This window comes from Rattus norvegicus, chromosome 15, assembly GCF_036323735.1.
Source record: "Rattus norvegicus strain BN/NHsdMcwi chromosome 15, GRCr8, whole genome shotgun sequence".
NCBI lineage: Eukaryota > Metazoa > Chordata > Mammalia > Rodentia > Muridae > Rattus > Rattus norvegicus.
In genome coordinates this window covers 80,399,554-80,424,905 of record NC_086033.1, presented here as the reverse complement: position 1 = coordinate 80,424,905, position 25,352 = coordinate 80,399,554, and the positions used below count along the sequence as shown (strand labels likewise).

General features: G+C 37.2%; 1 protein-coding gene across 1 annotated transcript in view; it reads left to right on the top strand.

Moving 5' to 3' along the window:
* The first annotated feature begins 721 nt into the window (after positions 1–721).
* Positions 722–25,352, top strand: part of Ppial4g (peptidylprolyl isomerase A like 4G) — an 823,057-nt gene continuing 798,426 nt past the window's right edge. The window contains exon 1 of the mRNA XM_341363.7: positions 722–1,486. Coding sequence (XP_341364.2) covers positions 755–1,342 — 588 coding nt within the window. The 5' untranslated portion in view covers positions 722–754 and the 3' untranslated portion in view covers positions 1,343–1,486. The remainder of the gene's footprint in view (positions 1,487–25,352) is intronic.

The window sequence follows — 25,352 nt, the reverse complement described above, 5'->3', positions numbered from 1 at the left end:
ATTTCCTCAAGGGAGGCTCCTTTATCTATGATAACTCCAGCTTGTGCCAACTTGACACACAAAACCAGCCAACACAACAATGTATAATATTTATTTAAGCTATATATTTGTACATAGTTATACCACCTTTATTCCTTATGATTAATTCTCTCCCCTCACTCTCTTCTTAGTTCTTTCTTCCTGTCTTCCTCCTTTCTTTTCCTATATTTGTTGCTTGTTGTTTTGTGTTTATTTCTTCTCTTACAAATTGCTGGCTACATTTCTGATATATCATTATTCCAAAATTATACTGCTTCTGGTAAAATCCCCTCCCAGAATTTAGGCAGTTTTTGATATCAGAGTAGCATATTAATCTCAAATGATATCACAAGAAAATTGAAAAGCATTATTTTTTGGTAGGAGCCACTTCTTAGTGTGTTTATCTGGGGATTGAAGAGTCTGTGTATTGGATATTTTGGATCCATGGATAGGAAACTTTCTAGTCTCTCACTGAAACATTTGTCATATCATAATATTCAGTTATCTAAAAGTGTAAATCATGTTCATTTCTGTTGAAGGAGGGAGGAGTAGAAACAGATGACAAGAAAGAAAAGCACTAGGAAGGTATTTTAATAAAATAATGCTGAACTTTCAATATTGTGATATTAAGAATTACAGGTAACTGTACCTTCTAATATTGGTATGTGTATTACATCCTAATAAAGACACAAAGTGTGGCAGATGCCGCTGTTGCTTTTCGTCGCTTGCTGCAGACATGGTCAACCTCACCATGTTCTTCAACATCACTGCTGATGGCGAGCCCTTGGGCCGCGTCTCCTTGGAGTTGTTTGCAGACAAAGTACCAAGGACAGCAGAAAACTTTCGTTCTCTGACCACTGGAGAGAAAGGATTTGGCTATAAGGGTTCCTCCTTTCACAGAATTATTCCAGGATTCATGTGCCAGGGTGGTAAGGTCACCTGCCATAATGGCACTGGTGGCAAGTCCATCTACGGAGAGAAATTTGAGAATGATAGCTTCATCCTGAAGCATACAGGTCCTGGGATCTTGTCCATGGCAAATGCTGGACCAAACACAAATGGTTCCCAGTTTTTTATCTGCACTGCCAAGACTGAGCGGCTGGATGGTAAGTGTGTGGTCTTTGGGAAGGGGAGAGGAGGCACGAACATTGTGGAAGCCATGGAGCATTTTGGGTCCAGGAATGGCAAGACCAGCAAGAAGATCACCATTTCCGACTGTGGACAACTCTTAGTTTCTTTGATTTGCGGGCATTTTACCCATCAAACCATTCCTTCTGTAGCTCAGGAGAGCGCCCCCACCCCATCTGCTCGCAATACCCTGTAATCTCTGCTCTCACTGAAGTTCTTTGGGTTCCATATTATCTTCATTCCCCTTCAAGTCTAGGAGGATTGCAAAGTTAAGTTTATGATTATGAATAAAAACTAATAAGAAAAAAAAAGACACAACGTATAACTGATGCTGTTTTTAGTCAACTGACAGATTATTTGAGGATGGATTCTATACATTGTAATAACTTTCATAATGGGATTGTGGGATATAAGATAAGTTACCAAGCTTCATACTGGTCTTTAAAGCACCAATGAAATTAATGAGGTTAATTAATTTATTAACTAGAGATGAAAAGATTATTATTTAAATCTTGTTTAACAACCATTTGTTCCTCATTTCCTGGACACTACAGTTCTTTGAAATGTTGCAACCTATAAGAGAAACATGAGCTAATATTCTCCAACCAATAAATGAGAATAATAAACAAAAACAAAAACTAAGGGCAGTAGTGTTCATTAAGACAATTAGGAAGAAGTAAGGATGACATACAAATCTCTAAATATGCTCTCTCTAAATGTGCTCTCTTCAAGTCTCCACTGTTCAGCATTTCGGCTAATGGCATCCCCATTGGGTCCTTGGAGTATCTCACATCCATAGTGTCTGGGACTTTCTAGAGGTTCTTCTTATACTTCCAGCCCCCCACTGCTACATATTTTATTCAATCTATACTTTTATTCAATCTCCTGGCCCTCTGGGCTTCCATCCTCTCTCCCCCCATACCTGATCCTGTCCCCCACCTTTACACTCCCCCTCCCCTTTCCCACCCAGGTCCCTCCCTCCTTCAGTTTCCCATAATAATTTTGTTCCCCCTTCTAAGAAGGATGGAAGCATCCACACTTCGGTCATTTTGTTAAGCTTCATATGATCTATGAGATTTACCATGTGTATTCTGACGTTTTTGGCTAATATTGACTTATCAGTGAGTACATATCATGTGTGTCCTTTTGTGCTTGGGTTACCTCACTCATGATGATATTTTGAAGTTATCTATTTACCTGAAAAATTCATCATGTCTTCCTTTATAATAGCTGAGTAGTATTCCACTATGTAAATGGACCACATTTTCTGTATCTGTTCTTCAGTTGAGGGACATCTGGTTTCTTTCCAGCTTCTGGCTATTACAAATAAGGCTGCTATGAATATAGTGGAGCATGAGTCCTTGTTATATATTGGAGCATCAATTTAGTATATGTCCAGGAGTTGTATAGCTGGTTCTTCAGGTAGAACTATTTCCAATTTTCTGAGGAACTGCCAGATTGAGTTCTACAGTGATTGTACCAGTTTGCAATCCCAGCAGTAATAGAGGAGTGTTCCTCTTTCCTCACATCTTTGCCAGCCTGTGTTGTTGCCTGTGTTTTTGACCTTAGCCATTATGATTGGTATAAGGTGGATCTTAGGGTTGTTTTGATGTACATTTCGCTGATGACCAGAGATTAATGCAATAGAGAGTTATGGCCCCCATTTGAGGAATGGTGCCATCTTAAAAGTTTTGTCTCCCTACTTATTCAATATAGTTCTTGAAGTTCTAGCCAGAGCAATCAGACAACAAAAGGAGATCAAAGGGATACAGATCGGAAAAGAAGAGGTCAAAATATCACTATTTGCAGATGACATGATAGTATATTTAAGTGATCCCAAAAGTTCCACCAGAGAACTACTAAAGCTGATAAACAACTTCAGCAAAGTGGCTGGGTATAAAATTAACTCAAATAAATCAGTTGCCTTCCTCTATACAAAAGAGAAACAAGCCGAGAAAGAAATTAGGGAAACGACACCCTTCATAATAGACCCAAATAATATAAAGTACCTCGGTGTGACTTTAACCAAGCAAGTAAAAGATCTGTACAATAAGAACTTCAAGACACTGAGGAAAGAAATTGAAGAAGACCTCAGAAGATGGAAAGATCTCCCATGCTCATGGATTGGCAGGATTAATATGGTAAAAATGGCCATTTTACCAAAAGCAATCTACAGATTCAATGCAATCCCCATCAAAATACCAATCCAATTCTTCAAAGAGTTAGACAGAACAATTTGCAAATTCATCTGGAATAACAAAAAACCCAGGATAGCTAAAGCTATCCTCAACAATAAAAGGACTTCAGGGGGAATCACTATCCCTGAACTCAAGCAGTATTACAGAGCAATAGTGATAAAAACTGCATGGTATTGGTACAGAGACAGACAGATAGACCAATGGAATAGAATTGAAGACCCAGAAATGAACCCACACACCTATGGTCACTTGATTTTTGACAAAGGAGCCAAAACCATCCAATGGAAAAAAGATAGTATTTTCAGCAAATGGTGCTGGTTCAACTGGAGGGCAACATGTAGAAGAATGCAGATAGATCCATGCTTATCACCCTGTACAAAGCTTAAGTCCAAGTGGATCAAGGACCTCCACATCAAACCAGACACACTCAAACTAATAGAAGAAAAACTAGGGAAGCATCTGGAACACATGGGCACTGGAAAAAATTTCCTGAACAAAACACCAATGGCTTATGCTCTAAGATCAAGAATCGACAAATGGGATCTCATAAAACTGCAAAGCTTCTGTAAGGCAAAGGACACTGTGGTTAGGACAAAACGGCAACCAACAGATTGGGAAAAGATCTTTACCAATCCTACAACAGATAGAGGCCTTATTTCCAAAATATACAAAGAACTCAAGAAGTTAGAGCGCAGGGAAACAAATAACCCTATTAAAAAATGGGGTTCAGAGCTAAACAAAGAATTCACAGCTGAGGAATGCCGAATGGCTGAGAAACACCTAAAGAAATGTTCAACATCTTTAGTCATAAGGGAAATGCAAATCAAAACAACCCTGAGATTTCACCTCACACCAGTGCGATTGGCTAAGATCAAAAACTCAGGTGACAGCAGATGCTGGCGAGGATGTGGAGAAAGAGGAACACTCCTCCATTGTTGGTGGGATTGCAGACTGGTAAAACCATTCTGGAAATCAGTCTGGAGGTTCCTCAGAAAATTGGACATTGAACTGCCTGATGATCCAGCTATACCTCTCTTGGGCATATACCCAAAAGATGCCTCAACATATAAAAGAGACACGTGCTCCACTATGTTCATCGCAGCCTTATTTATAATAGCCAGAAGCTGGAAAGAACCCAGATGCCCTTCAACAGAGGAATGGATACAGAAAATGTGGTACATCTACACAATGGAATATTACTCAGCTATCAAAAACAACGAGTTTATGAAATTCGTAGGCAAATGGTTGGAACTGGAAAATATCATCCTGAGTGAGCTAACCCAATCACAGAAAGACATACATGGTATGCACTCATTGATAAGTGGCTATTAGCCCAAATGCTTGAATTACCCTAGATCCCTAGAACAAACGAAACTCAAGACGGATGATCAAAATGTGAATGCTTCACTCCTTCTTTAAATGAGGAAAAAGAATACCCTTGGCAGGGAAGGGAGAGGCAAAGATTAAAACAGAGACTGAAGGAACACCCATTCAGAGCCTGCCCCACATGTGGCCCATACATACACAGCCACCCAATTAGACAAGATGGATGAAGCAAAGAAGTGCAGACCGACAGGAGCCGGATGTAGATCGCTCCTGAGAGACACAGCCAGAATACAGCAAATATAGAGGCGAATGCCAGCAGCAAACCACTGAACTGAGAATAGGTCCCCTATTGAAGGAATCAGAGAAAGAACTGGAAGAGCTTGAAGGGGCTCGAGACCCCAAAAGTACAACAATGCCAAGCAACCAGAGCTTCCAGGGACTAAGCCACTACCTAAAGACTATACATGGACTGACCCTGGACTCTGACCCCATAGGTAGCAATGAATATCCTAGTAAGAGCACCAGTGGAAGGGGAAGCCCTGGGTCCTGCTAAGACTGAACCCCCAGTGAAGTAGACTGGTGGGGGGAGGGCGGCAATGGGGGGAGGGTTGGGAGGGGAACACCCATAAGGAAGGGGAGGGGGGAGGGGGATGTTTGCCCGGATACCGGGAAAGGGAATAACACTCGAAATGTATATAAGAAATACTCAAGTTAATAAAAAAAAAAAAAAAAAGTTTTGTCCCAGGATTTTTCCTGTCTAAAGAAAATGCACAGACAAAATGGACCACAGACTGGAGGAAAGGCCATCCGGAGACCTGCCCAACATGGGATCCATCCCATGTGCAGGTACCAAGCTACAATACTATTGCTGATGCCATATTGTGCTTGCACACAGAAGTCTGGCATGGCTGTCCTCTGAGAGGCTTTGCCAGCACCTGACTTAGACAGAAGCAGTTACTCACAGGCAACCATTGGACTGAGCTCCAGGATCCCTTAGGAAGAGTTAAGGGAAGGACTGAAGGAGTTGAACAGGACTGCAACCCCATAAGAAGAAGAACAATATCAACTAAGTAGATACTTACAGCTCCCAGAGACTAAGCCACAAAACCAAGAGTATACATGGGTTGGTTCCTGGCCCCTGCTACAGATATAACAGAGGATTTCCTTGTCTGGCCTCAGTGGGAGGGAATGCACTTGGTCAGGTGGAGGTTTGATGCCCCAGAGGGTGGACGGTAGAGGGGTCAGGTGGAGAGGATGAGTGGGTAGAGAAGCAGGCTCTTAGAGGTGAAGAGGAGAAGGATGCAGTGGTGAGCTCATGGAGAAGGGGGTCAAAAATAGGGACAACATTTATTATGTAAATAAATAAAATAATAAAAAGTATCTAAATAAAAAGAACTAGACAGAAAATTTGATCTCAGCTAATCAGTATTTATACAAATTTTTACTTACTAAAAGTTACTAGTAATATACTAGCTAATTCATGAATATGTTAATTGATTTTGTTTAAGATACGTGACTGGAAAATAAAAAAGGCAATATCTGATGTCAAGCCTCTTAGATTTCACATGGAAAAGTAGTAGAGTGGTTCCTTGAAAGCCTAATGCCCTAGGTCCAATTCTGGGTAATGGAAAGAAACAAAGGAATTATATACAACACAGGAGAGTGTCCACCCAATTTAAAAGGAGTTTTATTATGATAGCTCTCAATAAATTTAAGATCTTTCCCTGAAGACCAACAGGCCTGACATCAGATGTGCCTTTCTCTTCTCAAGTGTAGTAACTTAAGAATAGTCTGTGAACTTCATGCATTAGTTAATATTTTATTTCTAATTTATAGTGATTGAAAAAGTTTGAAAAGCACAAAGTGATTAGTTGATATCAATTGTGTAAACTTTCTTTAATATGCCATTATTTTGAGTTCAGTTTTACATAATATCTGAACATAAACCATGGGAAAAAAAGAAGGGAAAAGCACATAAAATCTACATGATCACTGATGTATACTTTCCTATAAACAGATTTACTATTTGTAATATGTTTAAATTTCTTTATATAATAGAAAAATTAATTACCAATCTAACACTCTTCTTGGAAGAGTAAATTAGAAAACTCTCATGAAATGTGTGTGTGTGTGTGTGTGTGTGTGTGTGTGTGTGCGCGCGCGCGCGTGTGTGTACTTTTATACTTCAGTGATGTATAACTTAATAACAGTTTTATTCAAACAATTAAAAGAGGTTGAACGATCCTCCATTTATTTAGTAATTATATTATGATTTACTCTGAAAAGTACTGTTGCTTCAGTAGGGTAAATTGCATTGAATTTCTTTAAAACATACCATTTGCAGCCTCATGTTCTACCTGGATAGAGCGAACTCAACAAACTAGATCTAATTTTGGTTTTCATCTTGTTCTTTTTTCCCAAGGTTCCCAAGGGGGTGGGATGTGGAAATGATGACAAGCTTGACTAACTCACAAGCAGCTGAAATTTTATTGCCATTCTTTTAAAAGTAGTTTTAACTGGTACTTATCCCAGAGGGATATACACTAAAAGACAGATGTTGGTTCTTTTTCCTTTTGTTTCTTTTCCTCGGGCTAGAACTTGTTTGTTTTGTTTATTAATTGAGGCTAACACATGAGCTGAGTCATAACTACTCAGAGATTCTAGAAAATTTAACTTTTCAAAACTCCATTTTCTCAAACTTTGTTTCATTTGAAAACAAGAAAAAAAGGATAAATCTTTTATCACTGTATAGATTGCACCATTGAAGTAAGTAGGAAAGTATCTACTATTTATTTTATAACGGATTACATTTTTATTCTTTTAAAATAAGTGTTATGTGATTTTCTTAGCTGAAATTTTCTATACTCTAATTCAATGCCACAAGTTTATGCAATAAAGTGTTTTAAAAGATGTATAGAAACTAGCCAGGTCCAACTTCTTGTCCACTTTTTGTTCCTGAATATACTATAACTTGATATAAACATAAACACACAACCCCTGTCACAGTGCAGCATAATCTCTTAAGCTGCTAAGCTAAAACAAACCTTTTGCCCTTTAAGCTGTTTGTCTAGGATTTGGCCCCACTAACAAGAAAAGTGACTAACACAGAGGCTTGCCATTCTTATAGAGCAAAGGTGCAATCATTAGCATATTTCATTTTTCAAGATCATAATTTTCTCATTCTCTATTGATATCAATTTAGGGAAACTTTATTTTTCTCCACAGTTTATGTAAATTCATATTTAGAGTCTTTTTAAATATAATTTTGAATTCTGTGGCAATTTCTTATCGGTTTTTTAGTGAAAGCCGTATTGATTGCTACCATGGTTTATTGTCAGTTTGGTAGGTTCTAGAATCCCTTTTGAGAGAAATCTCCTGAAATGTTTGTGAAGAATCTTCTTGGCTAGGTTAATTAAGATGGGGAGACTTATCCTAATTTCTCTTCAGCTTTCCAAAGGTGGTGAGTCCCAGATGACATAAAGCAGAGCATCTTGTTGAGAATGAATATTTCTCCTTTTCTGCCTCCTCACTGCATATGTAATGTAGACAGTTGTCTGAAACTTCTGCTGCCAACCTTCTGCCTTGGTGGACTGTATGCCCTAGAACTGTAAGCTAAAGCTAACTTACTCCTGGAAATGGCTCTTTATTTGTCAGAAGGCCATATCAAGCCAAATAACAACCAATACAAAAAAAATCATACTATGAAGGGACCATGCTCTGATCTAGCTGATTGTTTGAGACATAAGCCTTTTAAAAAGTTTTATGGCAAGAATGTGTAAGAGTTTGGAACTCTGGACCACAGAAGCCCTACAACATTACAATATGCAGAATTTAATGGGCCATTTTGGTGGGTCTGTGAATATCTAAGATTGAGGAGAAACTGTGGAGAATATAGGGCTAGCTAATGAAGTTTCAGAAAGAAACAAGGACACTGTTGGAAAGTGGGCTAGAGGCCATTCATGTTATATTTGGTTAAGGATTCTGGCTGCATTATGTCTGTGTCTTGAGAACTTAAGAAGGCTGAATACAGGAGTTAAGTGACTAATGTGTTCACTGAAGGAGATTCGGCATAGGGCAATATTTAAGCTACTTCTTACTGCTCAGACAGTGCAGGCTGTGGGATAGAGGGAAAAGAATAACATTGTGCAGTTTACTGAGGAAAAGAGTGAGAGCAGTTTTGACCACAAAAGAAAAAAAAGCACATCTGAAAGTATCTGTAACTGTTAAAAAGAAAGTTAGCATCATTAAAGAGAAACAGGTTACTTTACTCTGGGACACAGAGAAGAAAATGCCCAGAGGACCAGGCCTTATCCTCTGAAGGGCCCATCTTGTGAAGATACACACTCATTGGAAGGACAGTGCTAAAAAACCTACAGGTCAACACATTCTTTGAAACCATCGTAGAGAAAAAATGGTTTCCCAGAGTCAGCCTATAGAAGCCAAAGAAGACCAGTTCGTTTCGTACCTACTTCCAAGATCTCTTCCAAGCTGGAGTAAATCTTAGCAGCATCACTTATATCTTGCCCAGTTTTCCAACACAGAAGATGGAAGATTGTTGCAATCATGGATTGTGGCACATCCCTCCAGCTAGCCACTGAGGCCACTGAGGCCACTGAGGCCATTGAGGCAGCAGGGTCAGAATCCCTGCAACAAATGCAGAAAAAAGCACCCTGTGAGGGAAAGAAAGTAGTCCTTAACTGCAATGAAGAGTCCAAGATACTGCAGATGTTAAATCCATTTAGACATCTGTAAAAAAAGCTGTAAACATGGAGTGAATTTCGGACAATAGTTGTTTGAAATTTTTATATGTGTTTTCTTTTACTATGTGTGCTTATTTATCTTCTTTTTATCTTCTATTTATTTTTGCAATACAGTCACTGGCCCCCTCCAGGTTCCCCTGCCAGTTCCTTATCCCATTCTTCATCCTCCCTCCCCGTCTCCAAGAGAATATTCCCCACCCGACCAGGCATCCTCGCTCCTTAGGGCCTCAAGTCTCTCAAGGGTTAATCACATCTCACACTGAGGCCAGACCTGGCAGTTCACTGCTATATATGTGTCTGGGGCCTCACAGCAGCACATGTACGCTGCCTGGTTGGTGGCTTGTTGTCTGAGAGTTCTCAGGGGTGTGGATTAGTTGAGACTGCTGATCTTCTTATGGGGTCGCCTTCTCCTTAGCTTCTCCCATCCTTTCCCTAATTCAACCACAGGGGTGCCCAACTTTAGTCCAATGGTTGAGTGTAAGTATCTGCATCGGCCTCAGTCAGCTGCTTTTTTTGGCCTCTTGGAGAACAGCCATGCTAGGTTCCTTCTTTAAACACACCATAGCATCAGTAATAGGGTCAGGCCTTAAACCTTTCCTTGAGATAGATCCCAAGTTAGGTTGGTCATGGACCTCACCTTCCCCTCAGTCTCTTCTCCATTTCTGTCTCTGTAATTCTTTTAGACAGCAACAATTCTAGGTCAGAGTTTCTGACTGTGGGATGGCAACCCCATCCATACATTTGATGCCATGACTTTCTCCTGGAGGTGGACTCTACAAATTCCCTTCCCATGTAAGAGACTTCCCTTTGTGTCCTGAGATTCTCTCACCTTCCAAATCTCTAGTATTTCCTAGAGGGATGCCCAGATCTCACCCCCTGAGATTGCATATTTCCTGTGATGGCCCCCAGGTCTTCTCTCCTGTTTCCCCCCCACCTATATCTGATCATGTTCCCCTTTTCCTTCTCCTTCCCCTCTTACACCCAGGTCCTTCTCCCCCTCTCCATCCTGTTTTCTTCTTCCTCCTGAGCAGGATTGAAGCATCCTCACTTGGGCCCTTCTGCTTGTTAACCTTTTCGAGTTCTGTGAACTGTATCCTGAGTATTCTATATATTTTTTGGCGAATATCCACTTATTAGTGAGTACATACCAGGCATGTTCTTTGGTGTCTGAGTCACTCAGTTCCCTCTTCTTCATACCCTCTTCTTGCTTGCTTGCTTGCTTTCTATTCCAAGTAATGGCCGTCTTTCAGATGTATAGCTGGTAAAGATATTTCCCCATTCTGTAGATTACTTTTTCACTGGAACAATGGCGTCTTTTGCTAGGGAGTTTTTCATTTCAAGAAGTTCCATTTATATATTATTGCTCTTCTTAATTTACTATATAAGTAGTTTTTACAATCCAGCCATTGCCCCACTGCCAGTCCCCACTCACTCAGTTCTTCATCCCATTCTTTCTCCCCACAGTCTCTGAGAGGATGGTCCCCCCAACCAGGCCTCCTTCCTCCCTGGAGCCTCAAGTCTCTTGAGGGTTAGGCATATCTTGTCCCACTGAGGCCAGACCTGGTGGACCTTTGCTACACTTGTGCCAGGGGCCTCAGTCCAGTCTGTGTATGCTCCTGGTTGGTGGCTCAGTATCTGGGAACTTCTTGGGGTCTGGGTTAGTTAAGACTTACTTGTCTGTCCTCAGTGGGAGAGGATATGCATGATCCTGTGGAGGCTTGATACCCCAAAGAAGGATGCTAGAGTGGTGAGGTGGGAGTAAATAAGTGGGTGGGAAAACACACCCTAAAAGGTGAAGGGAAGAGGGAGAGAGATTATGGAGGGGGGCCTGCAAGGGGACAGCAGTTGATATGCAAATAAATAAAGTAATAAATCTAAATGTGAAGAACTAGACAGGAAATGATCCCAGCTAACCAATACTTGTTTTATACTTATTATTATTTACAAACATTTAGTAATAATATACTAGTACATGAAGAAATCATCTGGACGTTTATCATGAAAGTTTGTTAATGTTTTCAAGTGAAAGTTTATGCATCTTTTAAGATGATATTTTGGGTTTTGTCAAATTGAGTCATTTTATATGCCAGATTACACTTACTGGTTTACCATTTTAAAAATTCCTTTCTGCTAACATTCCTGGGGAATATATTGAGACAAGGGGATGTATTTTAACATATATAACATATATAACATGAATGTTCTGTCATAACATTTCATAAATACTTCAAATAAATATTTCATAATAAAGTCGATCCCACAGATGATGATACCTATATAAAATAATTTAAAGGGCCATGAATAACCTACATGACTTTATTAAGAATAAGCTCAATGCTATGAAAAATTATCACTTTTTGAGTTGTTAGGAAGTGAGTTAATATAGACATCCAAATCTGATAGGTTATTGCTATTCTTATCCTCCAGAACTTGGTGCTCTTATTCTGTTGATGAAATTAAAACATACTTGAGTCACAGAACACAGAGAAATCAATCAGGTACTCACCTATAACTTTCATGCCTACTAATTAGCCTTCATTTTGCTGAACAGTACTGGACACACTACATAAAGAAAATGTGGTTAGCCAGCTATGAACCCTGCAAGGTACAATAAGGATATAGCCTTACAATGACTACTCATGTAGTAGCGGTATGGATGTTATGGGAATAACCAACCACTTTCTGATTTCACTTTAGTACATTTCTACATGTTGAAATCTAAACCAGCAATTACCTATACCAAGATACTGTGATCATAAAGGTCATAGGGTGGGAAGGACCTGTCAAATTATTACCTTGATGGTGTGCATAATATTAAACAGACTCCTATTCACTAATCGTTATACCTTACCAGCAGTATATCTACTAATCATCAGAGAAGCTTAGTTTTGCAGTAAATGAAAATTAGCACAGAAACATAGAACTTATCAGGGAGTAGTGAATAAGAAAGTATAAAGTTCAGCTATGTCATATGACACTTATGTCAGACTTCTTGTTCCCAAAAATCAAGGATCATTGTGGAAAACAGATGTAGAAAGATCGTCAGGCACAGACTTGCTGGACGATGACAAGGCCCTAAATTTTCTAAGCTCAGAAGTGCAGTCACACATTTGAGCTCAAAGCAGTCAACATTATGAATTCATGCTTATACAAAACCCATGGAAGTCCAAGACATTCAAAGTCCCAGCATGGACGATGAAGGTGGGCACAAAGTGAAGCAGAGAAGCCATTTGCAATTGATAGCTTCTTGAAGAAAGAGATTTTTCTTTAAGATGCAGTTCCTGAAATGTCAACCATATTCCGCTGGGAGGTCTCATAAATAAGAGTATATAGGCAACAATAATGGTATTTGGCTGGTTCGTTTCATCTATAAAAGTTAGGTGATCAGAAGAAAGGGTAGCTAAAAGAAGAGAAGTGTGCGTGTGTGGTGTGTGTATGTGTGGGTGCATGTATGTGTGTATATGTGTATGTGTATGTGCATGTGCATGTGCATGGTGTGTGTGTGTGTGTGTGTGTGTGTGTGTGTGTGTGTTATTTATCTAGTATTAGCTAAATGCATTGTAAGATATTCTTCAAGGACTAATCAAAGTTGGAAGAAGTAATTTTTGAACTGTATATTTTCTAATATTGGTATTTATTTGAGTCAGTTAGCTCTTATTAACTTGTAAATCCATAACTCAAGTTATACATAATGTAGGATAACACGGTGTACTAAATGTCCTTGGAGGAGCAAGCATTTTCATTTCTCTAGGCCTATCTTGGATATTTGTTCTCCTGCTAATTTACCAGATTAGTGAACATATTCCTGTGTAAGACAAAACCAGAGTGTCAAGTCAGGATACCATTGCATATCAAGCAATCATAGATTTCTTTCTTATATTAGATAAAAAGTGGATAATAAAAACGTTTCATATTTTTTTCAAGTAAACACAACTATTGGGTGTTTGAGAGATGGTTTAGACTACTGCTTGCTCTTCTACTTGAACAAGGTTTGAATCCCAGCACCCACATGGGGGCCGACAGCCATCTGTTACTCCAGTGTCAGTGGATCCAATGGACTTTTCTAGTCTTTGTGCACAGTGCATGCATATAAACAGACAACCGTGTACATGCAGGTAAAAATACAATATAAAAATAACCTCAAAAATGTAAAAAACAATATAGTTATCAATAAGGTAGGTAACTTTTCGTGGCACTTTCTGGAGAACCAGAATTTTTAAGCAATGGGAAGAGTTTTATTTATTAAAGACTATTTTGACACTAATAAAGATAAGTCATACTTTCCTCTGCAAAGGGAATTGTACATGAAAATAAGTTTTTCATAAGATTATCGCTCAAATTTGTTAGTATTCTCTGGAACATCGATTCCAGAGAAATATTTTAAAATATTGTAAAAATATTTTAAGCGGTTTGTATGAAAACACGGTGTAGTAAATAGATCTGCAAAGAGAAATATGTATTTGAAATATTTTTAAAGCAAATGACAAAGTATGGACCGTATTTCTAGGAGCAAGTTGAATTTCTAAGGCTTAATTTGAAGTTGTACTTTAGACCTGAAGAATATTACAGTGTTTAAAGTGTCTCTATTGCACCTTACTTACGATACTTGAATGAAAGAACATTGAATGATATAATACTATATTTCGTGAGTATAATTTGATTTTAAGTGTGTACAATGTAAAACACAGATCCATTTAGAAAGCATTCCATCTGTATACATTTGCTTTAGGGTAGCTTGTTACTCTTTCATTCTGTCATTTTATTTTTACAAAAATGTGCTTAGATAACTTTTGCAACATTTTATAATTTTTCATTACGAATATAGCAAGGAGTTATATATTATTTTCTTTTTCTTCTCAGAACTTTTAAATTTGCTTTTTTAAAAAAGCCCCCAACCTGTGTATTCTATTTGTTTTAAGGTGAACAATCTTTCAGAAAACTATATAGTTTTAATGATATTCGAGACTTAAGTTAAAGCCATTTCTTCTAATGTCTAAAATTTCTGTCTTTCCAGGATTACAGTGAAGACACACACAGAATTATTTACCACATGTACTTTAAATATTTCTTGTTTCATTAATAAATCTACTTTCCACTCTTGCCAAGACTTCTGAATCAGTTCGAATTAAAACCTCAAGCATATTTGCCAAGAGAACAGAAATGCAAGGAGTAAAAACAAAGACTCTGCAAGGAGTTTCTGTATGGGAAGCAGTGTCTTACTAAATAACCAGCGATTCTAATACATGCAGAAAGGCGTCCTCAGAAGTCAATCACTAAGGTAGTCATGCAGATCTTCATCATGAAGAAAAACATACAAATGAGGAATATGCACAATTTCAATTTGAAATATCCTGTGATCTTTGGGGATGTTTCCCATCCATTAAAAAAAGAAGAAGAAGAAAAAAACCCAGCCATCTTCTGAGGCAAACAGCTACTGGGAAAAAAACACTACCAAAATATATAATAGGACACAGACTTCCAGAAAAAGCTTGCCGCTGTCCCCAAACAGCGCCCAGGTTAATATCTCAAGCATCTGTCCTGATCTCTACGGTCTAAGCTTTTAACTAACTTTAATTAAATGGGATCTTTGGTGTGCAAGGGTACATATGCCTGGGATATGAACAAGAGAAACAAACAGCAGAGTCTGGCATATGGTTACACACACGTGCATCATCTGACTTTTGATTTTTTGAAAGTATATGTTAACATTCATGAGAGGTTTTTTAAAAAAAAGGCAAGAGCTGAAATAGAACAGTCTCTCTGGACTTCAACTTTTTGCCTACTATTCGTACCATCACGGCCAGGATTATAAAACACTATGTCTTAATTGTCAAATGCACAATCTGCAGTGTTTAAATGGGCCCTGTGGAATTGGGCCCAAAACTACACCAATCGGTTGCAAGCTATTTTTCTCTTCTGTTAGATGTTCGGCTGCAGTATTTGCATAAATGTAGCTGCACTGTCCGTCTTTTAACTTTCACTCAATTAATTATGCTTCCAGCCCCCTGCTGATGGACAAAAATGAGACTTCATCTGCAAATAGCTTCAGCAGTTTACAGCTTATTAAATGCCAAAATCCAGTTAAGACAGTTTGAGAATTCTCATGTCAGGCATTTTAACATGCCATTTTTAACACAAAATTCTTATTAAAAAAATGAACCCACCACTCCAAGTCATGGAAAATAAAATCACTAGCATAAAGGTAATGAACAGAAGAGAATTTCATACAAATTGTGTACTTAACATAGGTGGCTTACTCTGAGCACACTTAATTGGTTTGCCTAATAATGAAGCAGCTTTGAGAAGGACAACTAAGTTGAGAAGAAGATACTTTCTCCAAATTACAAATAGCCTTTAACTATGGAAGCAGCTTTTATCCTTTATGTAAAAGACGTATGCGTCTGAAGAAAGTAGAGGAAGAGCGGCAACATACTCACGTATCCTCTTAAATCTATCTTTGCACTAATTTCCCGTGCTAGATTCTACATATTGCATCAAACATCTGGCGTATCTCACAATCTCCTTTGCCTCATGTAATGCAGGGCTGGCAAATCACGGAAATCAGGGAGAAAAAGGAATGTACCTATCAAACTTGAATGAATATGTAATAGTCCAGCATTTCGTGATTCATTCTGATGTGGTTGAAATAATTCCAGAATTCTCTGTGATTACTTGACCTTGCAACATCTTCATGATCTATTAACACCTGATCAATTTCAAAACGTCCTATGGAAAACATGTTTCTTCCAGAGTTATTGGGCATGAGGTAATTTATTTTTGTAGACATTTTATTTACCATTCCCATAGTGACATTTTTATTGATAGTGTATCTATATCTATATCTATATCTATATCTATATCTATATCTATATCTATATCTATATCTATATGTCCTTAGAATATGAAGGACCTTTTTTCTTTCCTTCCTTCTTTCCTTCCTTCCTTCCTTCCTTCCTTCCTTCCTTCCTTCCTTTCTTTCTTTCTTTCTTTCACATTGAAAGATTCAATACCTCTAGGGAGCGATATCTGGTGTTGGACTAACTCATCATTGGGATTATTTTACTCATTGTCACAGAAAGTGAAGTTATGCTAATTTGACAATTGACAAGCACTCTCATGTATGAGGTTACTGTTTTTATTTTAACTTTATTCCACATCATATGGTATTCTAATGCTGGGAATTATGTTGACAAATTGTGTTTGTATATATGTTTTTCTTACACTATATCAAGATAAAGTTGATCATGACATGATTTATGACAAAGTGCCATGGATTATTTTTAAAGCAATTTATCTCTAATCATATACCAATTAACAGCTTTCATAACAAATATTCAAACTGTAGTTGGCATTTGATCAAAAGGATCATATCGCATTGCTGGTACTTAAATATTTGGAGCATCTGAAAGAAATTTATGTAATATACTCTTATGCAACTACATATGTGGTAAAGATCTGGAAATACTAAATAAAGTGAATACAGAGCCCTTACTTTGCCTGCTAGAAAGGGTATTATAGAAAGTGACATTATTATTTAGAACATAGATGCATTTCTCATTGTGTGTGATGTACATGCCTTTAACTTGGAAGGTAAACTTGAGAGTTTGAGGCTACCCTGGTCTACAGGTCAAGTTTTAGGCCTGCTAGATCTCAATTGTTTGTCTAAAATAAAAATAGAAGGCAGTTATTCAGGCTTGAAATTATATAAGAACCAACGACAAAAAGTGTCTTCAATGTGTTATATTTATGTACTTCTATAAAAACATACATAATACACACAGATATACAATAAGAATATAAGAAAGGAGGCTATTAATTGGAAGGGGACCATGAAGTATTTCAAGGCAGGGTAACTGGAAGCAGGGTCTGCAAAGAGGAAATAGAAGGAGAAAGTGACATTCTAATTGAATTAAAACATTAAAAAAAAGGGTTTCTTCCTTTTCTAGAATTTCGATTAACAAAATAAGAAAAATACACAACTCAATTATCTTCCTTATAACTTAGTGAACATTATCAGTATCTGTTAGATTTCTAGAGCTAGATTAAACTAGATAAATTAATTTACGAAGCTTACTTGTATTGTGTGGTTATAAAATATAGATATGTACTTAGTATATTTTATAGAACATCTATTGGAATATATTTCAAAACAGGACAATTGCAACTCATACAGAGGCTGATAGGAGAACTGATATCAAATACAATTAAGTGTTTTTGTAATGGTGTCAAGCAGCACATTCATAGTAATGCCCCACTAAGGTGAGAAACACAACAAGATCAATACAGAAGATAACTCTGTGCATGTGCAGAGAAGTATCAGAAACATGTAAATTTCTCTGAGCTTTCAATTTTCAACAGAAAAGCTGGGCTTAAAATTCCCCAGATGCTATGGTCAAGGCAGAAGAGGCCAGTGTCAGTCAACTGAACATGGAACATGAAGATAGAAAGACAAAATAAAAATTTCTGCTACTCTCATATGATGTACACCCATTCTCTGCTACTGTAAACTTCCCAAGTTCAGAATCTTCTATGCTAGGAGGCTTTCATTATGCTATTATCATGTATTCCACCATATTTCCCACAGTTTCTTCTGAAAGCAAGAAAAATATTTTAAATGAAGATGATTGTTGCTTTGTTGGTAAATTTTATTGTGCATTCCAATTAGAAACCCAAAGACAGACAAAGAAGACTGATGAGTTACACATAGCATGCATCTCTGTACACTGGGCCACTTTATTTAAAAACTCTTTGTCTGGATATCTTCAGGAATGTTTTGCCCTAAAACTTTTTTTTTTATATATGCCCAACATAGTGTCTGAAACTTGACTGCCCAAATATGACCTAAAAAGTCATGACACCAAAGGAGAGAAGCCCTTGATACCTGAACCTTAAACACAGATATAGGCAACTGTGAAAGGCTGGAAGTGTGTGTGTGTGTGTGTATGTGTGTGTGTGAGAGAGAGAGAGAGAGAGAGAGAGAGAGAGAGAGAGAGAGAGAGAGAGAGAGAGAGAGAGAGAGAGAGAGAGATTGGGTTACCTCATTCAGGATGACATTTTCCTATTCATTTGCCTATGAATTTCATAAAGTCATTGTTTTTGATAGCTGAGCAGTACTCCATTGTGTAGATTACCACATTTTCTGTTTCCATTTCTCTGTTGAAGGCATCTGGCTTCTTTCCAGCTTCTGGCTATTATAAATAAGGCTGCTATGAACATAGTGGAGTACATGTCTTTGTTGTATGTTGGAGAATCATTTGGGTATATGCCCAGGAGTGGTATAGCTGGGTCCTCAGGTAGTGCAATTTCCAATTTTCTGAGGAACCTCCTGACTTATTTCCAGAGTGGTTGTACCAGTTTGCAATCCCACCAACAATGGAGGAGTGATCCTCTTTCTCCACATCCTCGCCCATACACCTATGATCATCTGATCTTTGACAAAGGAGCTAAAACCATCCAGTGGAAAAAAGACAGCATTTTCTCCAAATGGTGCTGGTTCAACTAAAGATCAGCTTGTAAATGAATGCAAATTGACCCATTATTATCACCCTGTACAAAGCTTAAGTCCAAGACTTTTCTTTTTTAATACTTTGACAAAACTTTGTTTTGTCTCAACTATGTGTGATATGCATTGTGTACCGCAATGGAACTTGGCAATGCCTAGAATTGAGTCCACAAAGAAAAAGAAACTTGCCTTGTTAAAAAAATTATCAATGTCTACACTATTGGATAGATATTACATTGTGAATCTTGCTTTTGACAAAGAGATCACTTCCATCCTTTCTCCAAAGAACAAAACCTAAAAATTCTACTGTGTTCATGAATGTAGTTGAAAGTCAAGCATCATGCTACTTACCCATCAACTTTGAACATAGGTTCTCGGATCCAAGCTTAGGGGCTTATCATTTTCCGTATCGTGTACATCAAAGGCCACCTTCACTCCCCTCTACAACATTCAGGATGCCATTGTAAAGCAGGAGCAAGGAAACACAATTCAAGGTTTGATTCAGGAAAGGAAGCAATGTGAGACTACAGAAAACACTGTCAGCAATACCAAACTTTGTAGGGCAACCTTCGTATTGGACCTATATCACCACAGGGCACTCTGTGATTCCTCTTTATGCTTTGAATGATTTCAGATGGCCGAGGCCCATGAATGATACACACAGAAAATCTGCTTGCTTGTCCTATGACCTTGTTTCACATGGGCACTAGAAAAAGTAAACTTCCGTTTGATCTGAGAAACACTGTGTGCAGGGCTGTTTGTATCAGGGGTTAGTATTTCTAAAACTAAGGTCGTCATTGTAAACAGCCCTGTCAGGTTATGACTGCGACTTTGTTCAAAAGAGGAAGCATTTCCTCTATGGGGCAAAGCAGCATGCTGGGAAGAAATGGAAACTAATTGTGCAGCTAATTCTGTTGCCCAGTTTATAGCAGACTATGTGGTAGTTGATAAAAGTTGGCATTTAATTTATTCAAGGACTACTCTGTGGTTTTTAAAGGGAAAAGGCAATTATTTCTTATAACTAAAAGCTCCCTCCTTCTTAGAGAATCTGAAGTGAGTTAATAAAAGTGATAAGCATGCTGTGATTAACCGTGGGTCCGGGGTAAGGAGAGGGAATGGTGAATTCAGGCCCTGACAAATCTAAATCATCTCAAGGTCAACTTCAAACATAGGCAGCTTTACATTTCCTGAGTTGATAAACATGATCTTAAAATATTTGTAAGGATATTTGGAAAGGAACAGTCTTATAAAATGATTTTCAGAATTACAGATTATTGAACTGCCATTCACATAATTATGAAGTATGGTTTCTTGGGTTAGTAAAATTACTCTCATCGTTCATAAGGACTAATGTGGGAGATTTATATCAAAAGACTTATAGAAGTGGGGTGTAAAGATTCTTAAAGCCGGAGGGAGTTAGAGCCTTCAGTGCAACGGTGTTTGTGGGCACGAATGGGCAGTTACATTTATGAAGTAGCAGAGACACTGTGATGGGAAATAAAACACAAGCTTCAGTAAGTTAAAAAAAAATCCCTGTATAAAAAAAGGAATGTGGACTCAAAGTCCCATTTCTAGCCTAGGAATAACCTTTTTGTAAGCATGTGGCCCATGCTACATTGGTCATTACCAGGGAATGTAGGCAGCATCAATTGGATTGGATGATTTTGAATAGTTTTCTCTAAATTTGCTGTACACGGGATAGGGGATGATGAGCAAAGAGAATGTATATGATGTAAATGCAATGTGTTACTTTCTCCAATAATGTATTTTTCAGGAAAAAAGTTATTGACAAACAGACTATTAAAATATAAATGCATAAGACAATAATTATAATTATATACAAATAAAATAATATTATTCTCATGATTTTAATCTATCCCTACTTTCAATTTTTCCAGATTCCACTGTGTCATATTTATGAAACGACTCACTCCCCTTGGCATTTTAGAAACGACTCATTTTTAAAAACCTTCTCTCTTTCTTTCTTCTCCTACTTAACTACCCCAGTCCGATTTTTTCCTTGAAATCCAAACATTTTGTGTATAAGAATTATATGAAAAAGAAATTGTGGTTATGGGATGCTTGATATATGTAGGTGCTGTCATAGTAAAGATTTTATAGGTAACATCTGTGCATGGATAGTCTTTTCTGAAGAGAAAGCAGCATTCATTCTAAAGACCAAGATTGAAGAAAATATCAGCTATCTTTTAAAATGTTGTTTCTTTCTCTCTTGTCCACCTCTTTCTTCAGTTTTTAAACATTGCGTGTTTCCATGAACGTGAATTCTTAACTTCTATAATACCTGTCCCTACTCCTTCCATAACTACTGTCTGTATTTTGCGGTCTCTTGATTGTGGCAGTTGCCATGACATATTTTTGGATGCATGTTTATTCTAAGTGTAAGTTCTAGGCAGTAATTCTTATTATACTGGATGCTTAATAAAAATTTTATATAATTCAATCTCATGCAATTTATATTTACTTCAAATCCTGAGACATATACCCCAGCTCTTTCTCTTTCCTCTAACATATTAATAACCACACGTCTTGGTAATTTTTGTAACTCTTCCAATTCAGATTAATCTTGAAACTTCTTGAGGGGAAGGATTATTTTTGTATCTTTGTATCTAGGAAGAAACTGCCTTATCTTTGGTCATCACCAGACTGTGTATGCGCCATGGATAAATGACTGAACGTGAGCATGCTTTTATCGTGACACTATGTGGGATAATTTATAATTATATAGTCAAGGCTAGTGTAAACATTAATGAGACATCATGCATTTGATTTATCAATTTCAATCAAGGAATGAAAGACCTCAAAGGACGTATAGGTACACACCTATAATAGCCTCTCTGAACTTCACAGTGAAACGTTTTTTGACAAAATCTTTCCCCCCTATCTTAAAATATCCCCTCCTTAGTGTGTTTTTATTTTTATATTTTACATGTGGTATAAGGAAAACATCCCCAGTCCAGTAGAGTCAATACTGCATCTAGGAAATTGTTTTAGAAATACCAGTGATTCTCAAGCCTTGTCCTTACATGTGATCATAAGTTAATATGTAACCCAATTTTCTGCATTTGAGTCAAATAAATATGTTATCTTTATTACAGTATATATCATATATGCAAATAAAGAAATTTAGTTTCATAAGATAATTGTTTATATGTTATAATGGTAGCTACTAACATCATCAAATTCTGCATTATATAGCTAAGTGCACACTATTTGATAAATTCCAGTACTACATAACAATTTTATATATGATATAAAGTAAATTGAATAATTAAATGTTCTAATATTTGACCAAATGTTGAAAAGAACAAAAATGCAGTTCAAATAATAATAAATGTCCAGTGATAATTAGATCTTTTCTGTTTCAAAGAACATTTCTAAAATATTGTGGTTATAGTTTAATTTTAACATTTGTACCTTCCTTTCTTCCTTTTAAACTCTTCTGTATATGTTCTTCTTCATATTTTCTTTTTTATTGGTTATTATTGCAAACATGATGTATACCTAATGTAACATATAAAATATAACACATAGTTCCTATAGTATATTACATATAATACACATATATGATATATATGACAAGTATATAATATACATAAATATATGCATAAATATAACATGCTCAATAATACAATGTCACTTTCATGAATATTTTCAGAGTCGAACAGGTAACACTAGACCACTAAATGGTGACCTCTTCTGAGAAAGGCCACCTCTCGTCTCCCAGTTTCTTATTGCTTATAGTTCTTTGTGTAGGATTAAGGCCCCCTGGGCTTTTCTCCTTCCACTTATTTTATTTATTTGTGTTCCAGCTGTTGAGCCCTCCCCCATCATAGTTCCTCATCCCATTCTTCCTCCCCTGAAAATCTGAGAGGTGTGCTCTCCCCACTATCAGCAGATTGGTGTCAGTTCTTAATTACTGGACTGCCACGTGACAGTCAAAGAAATTGACACAGAAGTTTAATATTCAAAATTTGTCACTGGCTGCCCCTGTGAGATACTAAAGAACTTAGAATTATCAGCATTTGGAAAGACTGCAATAATTCTTGTAAGCCCATCTTTGTAAGTGGTTATTTACTTTTAGCCAAACACATTTTTTATCTGTTGAAATAAGCTTTCAGTTTGTTGAATAAAAGTAGATACTTTGCTTTTTCTCTGTTTTCTTTTCCTCTTTTCTTTTTCTTTTGAAGCGCCTCCATTTTGGCAACCACTAAACTCTAGAGTCTGATGCAAGAGAGGAAGTTGACATATATTTGCTGAGTACATACATTATGCTCTGAATTCAAGGATGTATATTTTATAAACTCATTTTTGGCACCATTATGCTAGTAGATAATGCAAGTAGCATAAATGCTTAAGTTGGTTATCATGACCATTTGAATACTGAACAACACACTTCATCTGTGATTTATGTCTTTTTGTGAGGCTTGGTAGTAAAACTTAATATTCTAAAAGAAACTGCCACTTGAATGTACCCACAGCTCTGTGCTCACCACCATATTCTCAGTGGTAATACAATCTTTGTCCTACTGTTATGGGCATTCTGTATATGTGTGTGCCTTTGTGTGTGCGTGCATGTATGCATGTGTGTTTTTGTGTGTGTGTGTGTGTTGTGTTCTTGTGTATAATCTGAAATTTAAGAACAACACACTCTACAGCTTATTTTTTTCTCATTTGTGTTTTCTATATTAGAAAATACTGGCAAAGAAAGTATTCAACAAGACTATTCTGGGCCTCAAGTAGATGTTGATTTTTTTTATTGTTTACAATTATTTCTAAAACAAATTGAACCAACATCTTACTTTATATCGTCAGCATATTGTAAGGAAGTAAATATCCATGAGCTCTCACAAGAAGAGATTCAGCTAATAAACTGAATGTAAAATCATCTCCCTAAACCTAGGAGAAATGTGTACCAGAGCAAGCCTTGTTAGTGTGAACTAAAACCACATCTCTGGAAACTGATTTACACAAAGATCCCTGGTTATGGGTAAGGAAGTATGAAGTTTCCAGGGATACATGTGATTTTAACAACTACTAAAACATCTTTTGATTTGTTTAGTTAGATACTTGCTTTACTTTTGCTGTGATGAAATACCATAACCAAAGCAGCTTATAAAAGGGAAGGCTTATTTGATCTTGGAGTTCCAGATAGATAAGAGTCTTTCACGGGCATGACAGGGAGGTGGTAGAGAAGGCAGGCATATGGAAGGCCAGAGGGATTGCTTAGCATGAAGGAGGCGCTGCAGTCAATGTTCCACTCCAGATATACCAGATGTGCTCCAACACGTTCCTAACACCAACACTCAGGGTGTGGAGGTAGATGAATCCGAAGGCCAAGATCACTTTGGGCTGTACAGACAGTTTAAGACAGGGTCTACAGTAGACCCTGTCCAAACATTTATATGTATATTTGTATATGAATAAAAAGTTCATCATGGCAAGAGGAAATTAGAAAGCTTTCTTCAGTGTTAATAAACTTATATGCTTCAAGTAAAATATACTTCAAACAATTTATAACCTCCAAGTAATTTATAAGATGCAAGCTTAATATATATTCTCTTAAAAAGTATCATGTAGCATCCCGATAAATTATAAACTTCTTCATATAGACTATGATTCATACTGAAATTCGGTGTACATACAAACCTTCTGTTCAATACAGGTCACATGTCCTTCCCTGGCTATCCCAAATTCGATGAGTTTTCTTCTCTGAATTATTGTTTGTTTAGCTTTACTTCTTTTCCACAGACACAAGCTTTTGTATGTTGTATCCATTCTCAAAATTTCTTTTTTTTCTTTGTCTTAGTTTGCATTTTTTTAGATCATATCCTGGGGGAAGAGTTTAAACAAAACAGTTTTCTGGAGGGGATAGCAGTAAAATGAAGTGAGATGTGTTCTAGAAAGCAAGGTGATGTAGAATATAGTATGTGGTTCAGCGGGAGCTGTGAAGACAGGATAAATGGCATCAAAGGTGTTGCACAGTCCATGAGTAAACGAGGCCGTGCAGGTGTTTGTTCAGCCACTCCCAGCTGTCCTACAGTAGCCCATCATTTATTTATTTTCAGAAGTATGTTTACCTTAATTATCGCTGTCATGCCAGCCATATTTATCACCAGAATTTAGTTGACAACTTTTGTGTGTTTCACCTTGTAGAGTTCCAAAAATTAATAATTATTCTATTACAAAATAGAATTCTCCGACATGAATCTAAAAACATTAATGTATATAAAATCTTAACAAATACATAATATACATGTATTTATAGCCAACTCTGCTTTAACAAAACTGCATTACAAGGATATTTATGAGGGACATTGTGAACACTCGTGCACATAAGCTTTTATATTTCTGTACGGCTCTGGAAGATTAATTTGAGAGTGCAGTAAGCAATTTAGGCAA